General features: G+C 36.5%; 2 protein-coding genes across 2 annotated transcripts; both read right to left on the minus strand.

Moving 5' to 3' along the window:
* Positions 1–8637: 8637 nt before the first annotated feature.
* LOC141660542 (uncharacterized) lies at positions 8638–9090 on the minus strand. Its single transcript, XM_074467536.1, has one exon. It carries the CDS (start codon positions 9088–9090, stop codon positions 8638–8640), a length of 453 nt encoding a protein of 150 aa, XP_074323637.1.
* A 965-nt stretch (positions 9091–10055) lies between these two features.
* On the minus strand, positions 10056–10739 carry LOC141660543 (uncharacterized). The gene has a single exon (XM_074467538.1). It carries the CDS (start codon positions 10737–10739, stop codon positions 10056–10058), a length of 684 nt encoding a protein of 227 aa, XP_074323639.1.
* Between the last annotated feature and the right edge of the window lie 391 nt (positions 10740–11130).

The following is an 11130-nucleotide window of genomic DNA, read 5'->3' on the forward strand; positions in this document are numbered from 1 at the left end:
ATAATATCAAAACCTCTTATCTTCCATGATATCAATTCTTCACAACTTATTGCCAGGAATCTCAATTTCACCATTAGTACTCACTTGTTCAATGCTTTCACATTCTTAACTTGTTAGTCCTTTGATCCTAATCTTATCAACAAAACCTTGAGAGATAAATAATTAAGTTTCTCTCACATCTTTTAATACTTTAACGCATAAGGTATTCACCCTAATCATCCATTTAATCACGTACGTATTCTGAATAACATATTTCACAAGAAAATCGTATATTCTCGTTCTTGAAAACGTATTTCTTATTGGAGTAGATTTCCTTGACTCTTAGTGGATTCTTCACTGGGGCTAATGATTTGTAATCTTCGCCAGGTGCCCTTATTTTCTTTTCATGCATAAGATGTAGATGGAACTTCGTCCGCTTGACTCAGGATACCTTGATTTCTGTTTGAAAACCTCTTGCAAAGAACGACAGTATAACGAAACGACTAGAAGGATTCAAAATTCAACAAAATTTAAAGTTGAAAAGAAAGAAGAAGTAAGGATTTGAATATGAATGAGACAACCACATTGGTACTTAAGATGGCCAGTCTTTCCTACCATATGGCATACAGCGCATGATTAGGTGGCGTCCCACCCGACTCTTTGTCATTCTGACCAAGTGTCTTACCATAACACTATTTGTCCCAATCAGAAAGCAAAACTTGAGGAAACAATTAAATTTGAAAGGAATGCAATATTCTCTTTTTGATATCACAGCAAAGAGTTTATTAAAAAAAAAATCATACGCTTTTTTTTTAGGAATTGAATAGGAATATATGTTGTAATATTGAAGGCAAAAAAGATACCATCGGTTACCATCCACATTTTATTTGTATTCATTTTTCGAGCTCGTTCGATCATATCCCAATTGTGTCATATAACAACTTTAGAAAATACGCTTAAAGGCCTTCGCAAATTAAGCATTATGGTAGATTCTTACTTTCCAAGTCTTGCGTCCTTAACATCGCACCTACACATATAATACTTTAACAATTTGATCATAATGGTGTTCCTACCAGATAACTTCGAGTTTCCTCTTTTTAATTTAGAATAACCACGAATCATTCAACATAACGATCCTTTTGTTAATACTATTCTTCTTTTTAGATAAAATCTGGATATCTTCCCAATCTTCTTCGATCACGCCCAGACTCCTTTTAAATCAAGGATTTTTTTTTTAAATTTAAAAGGTCTCTGCAATTGGATGAACAATTACTCCGTACGCAGATTCTGTTATTAACCTTATTAAACAATATTTGCACCTTAGCGTTAGTAATAATCAACTTCTTCATAATCGCAGGTTACTTTGTTTTCTGAATTAACAATACTAAGTCTGAAACAAGTATCCTTCCGGGTAATCCAGGTCTTTTAACAAACAAGAAACTCAAGTAGTAACTTGACAACTAATGTTTAAAACTTATTTTATTCAAAAAGGATTTTAGAAATTTTGTAAGGAAAAATCTTTTTCGAAAACTTGTTAAAAATTTTGAAAATCACAAATCTAGTTGTCCTTACTATATGAGTTGGTTGTTGTCCTTCCGACATATAACAAGCTACCAAATTAAAGGAACGATCACATAAAGGTCCATTCACTTCAATCTACCTTCTCTCCTTTATTAGGTCCATTTGCCTTCCTTAATCAACGATCACTTCAATTGTCATTGCGTATTATCATATTCGTAACTTCACATAAAAACTTCCATACTGGTAATGCTCCCATCATCAACTTTGCAGTCGTTAAGTAGAACAGGTTATCCAATAGTCAACAAGTTTAGTTTGTAGAACAAAATTTGCTCATATCACATCACTACTTCACATATCACATTTATCATAGCACCATCATTTAATTTTCCCAAAAATTCCAGATTTATACTTTTCTCTCTAACTTTTCAAAATTCATCTAATCCATCCCACAACTAATCACGGGTGACCTAATCACTAATGGCTTCTTTTAATCTGGTAGTAACTATCGTCCGAAACACTTAAATTTTTTTTTTCTAAACTTCTTCTCACCTTTATTTGTATCTCAATACTCACCATTTACTGTAACTCCCAAATCCATCCTCATAGGTACAATTGCTTCATAGGACAAGTTCTAAACTGGGGGTATAGAACAGGATGTAGGGTAAACTAAAGAGATACACTCACAGCCAAATGTCCAGTGAAACAAGAATAAACATATGGAGGTTCTTAAATAGGTAATCTCATATCAAGAGGTGGAAAAGTAGCGTAGAATAGCTTGAAGATGTGCAACCGTTATAACTGAAGATAATACTATTAATATTGACGGAAGAACAAGGTACAATTCAAATCTGAGAGAAGATGACGATCCTCAAACGGAAGGCTCCAAACGATTAGATGATACCGGGAAATCAGAATCTGCCATTGCCGTTGTCTGGAAATCACATCGCAAGCTAAGAATCCCAAACCGCAACACGAACCGTGCCGGAGACCTACTATGCAATCGCATTCAACCTCACAACGTCTTATCTTTCTACTTCCTATTCCTAATCCTCTACCCAATCCCGACAATCTAGGCTTGTTTTAGTGACTTATAACCTGTAGCTCTGATACCAACCTGTGGCGCCCTCCAAACCCGAGTCAGAAGTTTGGGGTCCACAACACAAACATAATATCTCAACCTGAATATGAAATATTAATTGCAATGACCCTGCTCTATGTAACCATGGATCGCAACAGGTTTAAGTATGAAAATAAGCCACAACCTTAATTTTTATTACAACGTACCAAATCCCAACTAATTTAACTTACAACTGATAATAAAATCATTCTTACAATCTGACTATCTCTATACCACATGAAGCTTCTGCTAGCTCGATTCAACTCAACTGGAACCTTAGCCCGCACTTTGGACTGAGGAACTTCACTATCTTCCATATCCTTTTTAACTGTAACATATATAAAAAGATTCGCAAGAGTGAGCTAACTAGCTCAGGAAGTCATGATAACGATAACTGAAGTTAAACAATGATCAAATGAGATGATTTAAAGGAATCGGGTTTCTTTTTAACTAATTATTAGAATTGGATATTCATTTTAAGTTTTAAAAACCAAGGTTAGGCTGCTGATCAGTCACGCACTAACCCCGAGCAAGCATACAGCACTGCTCTAATTACTGGATCCAAGGCACACATTGGCCTAACTTGACCATTGGTATGGTCTGACCACGAATTTGGTCCACATATATAAAAACTATCCAATCCTAAAGCAGTTCAATATGATAACAATATGATTCAATAAAACAAGATCATAATCAATGATGGTTAGACATTTGCATAAAAACATAAGGAAACTCATGGATATCTCAAGGGTATATCAGGGTATGTATAAGAAACGGTTTTCAGTTTGTACAAGGGTCAGGTATTAGACCAGTAATGATTTTTCCAGATATGGTTCTTTGATCTTATAAAGAATGATTGGAGTATAAAAGTTTCTGTGTTTTCAAACCATTCCCTTCCAGTGTTTGGTGTTTGGTAGTTATACCTTTGGGGAGTAGTATTATATTTGTATGGTTTGGTGTCTGAGAATCAACAAAGGACGGATTACAAAGAATAAGGCTTATGGCTCAAGATCAAGAAAATCAGGGTTCAAGGTTAAATGGTTTAAAGCTCTTACAATATAAAACGGGAGTTATTTTGAATAATAGCGACATGTTATAAAACAGTTCAAAAACATTGGTAATATATCTTGAAGAAAAGTTCAGAAATACTTGCCTTACAGGGCTTTACAACCATTACTGATCAACTCTGAGCCGACTCTGCCGCTCAGGCTTTAACGTCCAACCACTAGATCATATTGGATTCGACTTCGACACTCAGGTTTTTCTGTTGGAACTCTACTGAGCTCGTCGACTGACCACTAGGTTATCTTAAGTCCAACTTCCACTTTCGGTTTCCCGACTAGAACCTACAGGGTCGAAATACTATATGTTAAACTTCCAATTATGCTTGACATATCCTCATAACAATCTACCCGTGTGTTAACAAAACCCGACCCGTAACACATACATTATTGTACAACAGGTATCAGTTAGGGTTCACGTATTCAAAACTCAACTTGATATTCGCTTTCGGAAAATACGTATACTCATTGTTTCAGTAAACGGGTTGTCAGTTATATTTTACAAAATAATTTATTTATAATTATATAGTTATACATAGTCGACTGATATTTCAGATATTTTATAGGATACGTTCCCGAAAATCGGGCAGCGTCTCTTTTGTTTATCGGACTACCCGTCGAATACAATCGACGTCAAATCCACAACAATCAGCAATCACTTCAATCTTATAATCCAATAACCTCGAAACGTATTATTTAACTACCACTTTTTATTTCGAAAATTACATAATAAATTTATTAATTGTTAGTTGGCTCAAGAGTCATCATTGCCAATAATCCGTCAGCTCAACGAGTTCATCGCTGACGGAGGCATAATTTCGATGGTGCCCATACGGGTTTCCTATCGAAATTTCACCCTAGCTAAAAATACTCACTAACGGTCTATGCTTATTAATCACAGAACAATACCAAAATCATGTAATCGACTATTCATGAAATCACAGAATCAATTTTTCAAATGGAATTAACAGAATATTACAATCGGCCAACAACAGTCACAACAACAACACAAACATGAATGTGATACATACACACGCGTGCGCGTGTATACATGTATCACAATCCAAACTAGAACCAAGACGGCGCAGTCACCGGAATAATCACCGGTGACGCGAATCGGAATAATAGAGCATGGCGGTAGTAATTACCACGGAGATAGAACGAGAAGGAGGAGATTCACAGGAGAGAAAAGAAAATAAAGAGGGAGAGAGGCTGAGACTGCGGCGGTGGAAAGAGAATCGGGGAAAAGAAGCTCGGCGATGAGAAAACAGGGGTGGGGGTGGGTATCTGGGTATGTGTTTGTTTGTTTTTATTTATTTATTTATTTATTTTTTATTTTTTTTTGTTATGTAACAATCCAGCAGCAACATATGTATAACAGCTTTGTAAAACTCCGACACGTATCAAGAATTTACCACGTATACTTATTTCTGCTTACAAGCCCCAATTCTGATTCACATTCTGCATTTAAACGAACCAGGTTGCACATAAAATAAGCTCAGAAAATTACCAAAATAGTCTTAAAATTTTCTAAAAATCCCGAAACTAATAAAATAAAATTTTCATAATTTTTAAAGCATTTTTGAAACGCAACTCGTACCCGCATTTTACGATAGACAAACCGAGCTGCACTTAAAACAAATTCTGAAAATCACGAAAATAGTCTTAAAATGCTAGGAATATCCCGAAGTAAATGAAAACGCAATTTTCATAATTTTAACACAATTTCTGAAATGCCACTTATACCCGCTTTTATCAATAATACGAAACAACGCACGGGTAAAATTAATCCCAAAAATTACCAAAATAATTTTAAAATTCTCAAAATATTCCAAACATAAATAAATATGCGTTTCATAATTTTTGAAGAATTCTAGAGTTAAATATGGATTTTACAAATAAAAGCAATCGAAAAATCACTTAAGGATAAATAATTAATAAAATATTGATTTCTCAATTTTATAAAATCCTAAAAATAATTATAGTAATTATAAAATCATAAAAACAATTTTAGAAACATTCCCAATATTTATGCAAATAAATTTGCACTAAATCCCCTTTTGAAAGTGAAAACAATTCAATACGATCCTATAATTAATCGCGCGCACAACCCGATACACTATAAATCACATATGGATAATAATCAAACAACACATTGCGGTCAAAACCAACACGCATATTTTATTTATTTAATTATTTCCATAATTGCACAATTAAATTATTCAAAAAGGTTACACAAGTCGTTATATAGTGTCCCTATATATAGCCTTCGTCGCACATACTTGGGCTGCTCTCCATTCTGTAAGATATTGCTTAGCCAAATACACCACATTATTTATTGAGTTCTTTTTGTTGTTCCACACCATTTAATTTCTAGATTGCCACAACTACAACACAAAAAAACTATCTATCTATGCTCCTCTTTCATTGATCTGTCTAGCATATACTTCAGCCATCTGACAAACGTAATAATCTCCGCATTCTGATATGTAGCATCTCGCTGTCTCCAACATGAATTAGCAAACGGGCAGATTACTAGAGCATGCATTACTGTCTCTGCTTCACCATTACATATTGGGCATAATGGTGTAACTTGAACTCTTTTAAACTGCAAATTCACACGTGTTGGTAAACACGAATTTAACGCACGCCATATATGATTCAATACCTTAGGAGGGGCTTTAATTCTCCATACCAGCTTCCAAATCTCATTACTATCAGTCGAGAAACTCAGCTCCTTTTGAGAGTGAATCAATCGATAAGCACTACGAACTGTATATACTCCAGTCATGTCCTCATTCCAGTATAACATGTCCATTTCACCTTCACCACCATACTGGAGTGTTGTATATACACTCCTGATCACGCTGGTTAAATAAATCCTGCAAATCTCTTTATCCCAGTGCTGACCATCCTCCGTTCTAAGTGAATATACAGTGGCATTTCCTAATCCCTGCAATTCAGATGTGATGTAAGGGTTTGTCCCATCCTGGAGCCATGGCTGGTGTAAAATAGTAATTTCTTTCCCATTCCCCACTTTCCATCGAGCCCCTGCACTTACAACATGTTTGGTTTCCCAAATACTTCTCCAAATGAAGCTAGGGTTGTTACCAAGCTTTGATTGGAGAAAATGATAATCTATAAAATATCTAGCTTTATAGAGTTTACTAGATAGTCTGTTAGGCTCCGTCATGAATCGCCAACCTTGTTTTCCGAGAAGGGCAAGATTAAAACTATTAAAATCTCTGAAACTAACCCCCCATTCATCTTATACCTACTCATCTTCTCCCAATTCATCCAGTGAATACCAGGCTTGCCATTATCCTTGAAACCCCACCAATATTTCAAGATTTGCCGCTCAAAATCTTTTGTTATGTTCGTTGGCAGTAAGAATAAGCTCATAGCATAAACTGGGATTGCTTGAGACACATGTTTAACTAGCACCTCTCTCCCCGATTGTGATATCCAATACTCCTTCCACGAGTGCATACGCTGCATCATTTTATCTTTTAGGTATACAAACGCTTTGTTTTTGTTTCGCCCCACCATATTTGGCAGGCCTAAGTACCTAGTCTCCTCCCCTGCCTCTTTCATCTGCAGAACTTGACACAACCTGTCTCTACTACCTTGATCCATATTAGTGCTAAAAATCACAGAGGATTTTGAGAGATTTACCTGCTGACCTGAGGCGTCCTCGTAACTTTGCAACAAATCTAACTTATTCAATGCCACTGAATCCGTAGCCATACTAAATAAATAACTATCATCAGCAAATAATAGATGATTTATACGTGGAGCATTGCGATATACTTGAACACCTTCAATGAGTTGTTTATCTTCGTACTTACAAAGTAAAGCTGATAGGCCCTCCACACATAGAATAAACAGATAAGGGGATAAGGGATCCCCTTTTCTTAGCCCCCGAGATGGAATGACTGGCCCCATTTTGTTGACAACTTGTACAATATTATACTTAACTGATGAACGCAACTGAGAACCACTTGAACCCACCAATTAGTAAATCCCATTTTACTAATAAGAGCTCGTAAAAAATCCCACTCAATCCTATCATATGCCTTACTAATGTCTATTTTAAGCGTCATGAACCCTTTTTTTCCCCTTCGCTTTCTCTTCAAGTAGTGAACCATCTCATAACCCACCATAACATTATCCGTGATCAATCTCCCCGGAATAAACGCACTTTGATTTTCAGCTACTACCCCATCCAATATGGTTTTTTATGCGGTTCGCCAATACTTTTGTGATGATTTTTACCAACATATTACATAACAAAATAGGACGTAAATCACCAATATAAATCGGGCTCTTTTTCTTCGGAAATAGAACTACATTTGTTTCATTCAAATCCGCTGGCAATCTTCCATTATGGAAAAAATTCCTTACTAACTGGACTACATCCTTGCCAATAATCGACCAATGTCTTTGGTAAAAGGCTTATGTTATACCATCAGGGCCTGGAGCTTTGTCCGGGTCCATTTGAAAAAGAGCAGCTTTCACCTCTTCCTCTGTCACCTCCCGAATTAATTCTACATTTTGGTCCTCCGAAATCTTTGAATCTATACATTCCATCACATCCTATCAGTTCGTGCGCGTAGCAGTGAATAAATGCTTGAACTGCTCCGTAATAAGCTCATCTAACCCATCATCCCAATTAACCCACTGTCCTTCACTATTTTTCAGTCGAGTTATTTGGTTTGTTCTTCTTCGGGCTGATATAGACGCATGAAAGTATCTGCTGTTCTTATCTACGGAGTGTAACCAGAGTTGCTTAGACCGTTGTCTCCAAAAAATCTCTCTTTGTTCTAAAATACGAATCAGCATGCCCTTTAACTCCTTATACTTTTGAACTAATCTTTTATCTCTACCTTTTCGAAGCTTTTTCATCTCAGACTTATACTCTTTAATACGAGAGCTGAATTTACCAGTTATCTCCTTCCCTCATTCCTGCAAATTCTCACCATAATATCTAATCTTCTCTTTAATGTCACTATCCGCCATCGACTCCCAATTGTCCATCACTACTTGACGACACATAGGTTCAGTTAACCATGCATTTTCAAACTTGAAACTTCTACGGACTACCGACCTTGTGATAGTTTCAGGAACCAATAAAATAGGGCTATGGTCTAAAGATGTCCCTTCTAAATTATAAAGTTTTACCTCAGAGAATAATGTTAACCACAAAGCTGTAGTCATTGCACAGTCCAATCTAACTTCAGTCCATGCATCCGTACCTCTTCCCCTATCCCATGTGAACTGGTGCCCCACTAAGTCGAGATCAATCAACCCTATTTTCCTCACAACTTCATTAAAACCCTCTACCAGCCAACTTGGATATGGAGCTCCACCCACCTTGTCTTGTTGCGAAAGAACATTGTTCAAATCACCCATAACACACCAAGGCAAATTCGAATCCCTTTCAAGAGTCTATAAATAATCCCATGTGTTTCTTCGAAGCTGTCTGTCCGGCTCACCATACAACCCTGTAAACCTCCACCTAGCTTTGTTATCAATACACACTTCAACGTCAATATGATTCTTGGACATACTATACAGCTGAACTTGATCTTTTATTCTCCAGAAAAATGCCAATCCTCCACTCCTACCAACTGCATCAACTGCTATTGAACCATCAAACCCTATAGCTCTTCTAACCCTCTCCATCTTCCCTTTATTATCCAGCATTTTGCATAAGAAGATAAAGTTAGGTCTCTCCTGATGTACCACGTCTTTAAGGAACTGAATATTCGAGGGTAGGCCTATACCTCGACAGTTCTAGCTCATAACATTCATGATTCTAGGCGGGCTTACACTGCAGCACCCGCCGTTAACCCGTTTTTTTGGTTCTTTTCATTGGCTTCCTAGAAGTCCAACATTGTGATGTCCAATTCGCTATTTTGTAAACTCGGCCCATCACCTACAGTATCTTCCACCCTTCGTCTTTTTGGGTCTATAACTTGAAGCCCACAATCTATATTTTTATTAAGCCCAGTACCTACTTGATTATTTGCCGCCAAGTTTGCTTTTCGACCTTGTTCTACCAGATTTGAATTACTCCCCGTAATTTCAACTTTATCACTTCCTGCATATCCTCACCCTTCATTCATGCAATTTGTTTCAATAGATATTATCTGATCCCCTGAAAATAAGGGATTAGATTTATTTTGAACATCAATCCCGCCTCCATTTTTTCAGACCACTTTCCCCATGTCGTTTACCGGACTTTCTCCCTGAAATTGAATACCATGTCGTAACCATTTCGACCCAATCGTATGGTTTCTCCTTCGTGGCTCAGCTTTCATCCATATATCGTAAGGCTTCTCAATCTTCTCCAATGGCATATCAAATATTTTATGTCAAAATTTTTTGTTGTGTCCCATTAAGCCACAAATGAAGCAAAAGGTAGGGATGGACTCGTACTTAAAATTCACCCAACACCAGTTGTCCTCCGACTTTTTCAACTTCATTCTCCTCTTGAGGGGCTTATCTAATGGTATCGTAACTCGAACACGCAAATATTCCCTCCATACTCTGATGAAGTTGTTTCCATCTCCTTCAACATAGCTTCCAATATAATTTCCAATATCCTGTACCACACGTTGCGACATAAAACCCGGACTCATATTATGAAGTTGCACCCATATATCTAACCTGTTAATCGGCAAGGACCGAGGATCATCCCCTGGTTTTAGTCTTTCACACACTAACTGGAAACATCCAAAGGTCCAAGGACTCCCCTCTATCACCCTCTTGATATCTACTTCATGGTAAAACTGAAATATGAATATGTATCTGTCAAGAGCCTTCACATAAACTCCCTTCCCCGGTTTCGAGAGAGACGCCATTTTGTGTTGCATTGCCTTGAAATCGATTGGAGAATCTGTTAAGAATCGACCAACCAAACACCACCTTACATCTATTTCTGAACTGATCTCCGTCGAATCACCTGCATACATCAGCCCTCCCTCCTCTTCATCCTCCAACCTAATCGATGCAAAACTTTCCTCCATTTCCTTCAAGGCGTTGTTATGAGTAGCCATAGAACTGAGAACAATGATTTAGATTTAACGACAAAATAACACGACTAAACGTTTATGACATACACACCATGACATAAGTCAAGACAAACCTATCCTCTTTCACAACAATCAGGGAGTTTGTGTACCGTAGTTAGCGAAATCATCCCACGGGGTTTTTGTTTATTTATTTATTTATTTATATTTTTTTTGTTACACTCCTGAACACTTCACAAAAAATCATTAGAACACCTTGAGAGAGTAAAAAAATACACAAAAAAAACTAACCCCTAAAAAAGTATAAAAATAATTAAATAATATATAGAAATAGTAGTACTAATAATAATATTATTAATAATAATAATATGTACACAAGTTTTAATATATATATATAAGAAAATAGTAATATTAAAAT

Source organism: Apium graveolens, chromosome 5, assembly GCF_009905375.1.
Source record: "Apium graveolens cultivar Ventura chromosome 5, ASM990537v1, whole genome shotgun sequence".
Taxonomy (NCBI): Eukaryota; Viridiplantae; Streptophyta; class Magnoliopsida; order Apiales; family Apiaceae; genus Apium; species Apium graveolens.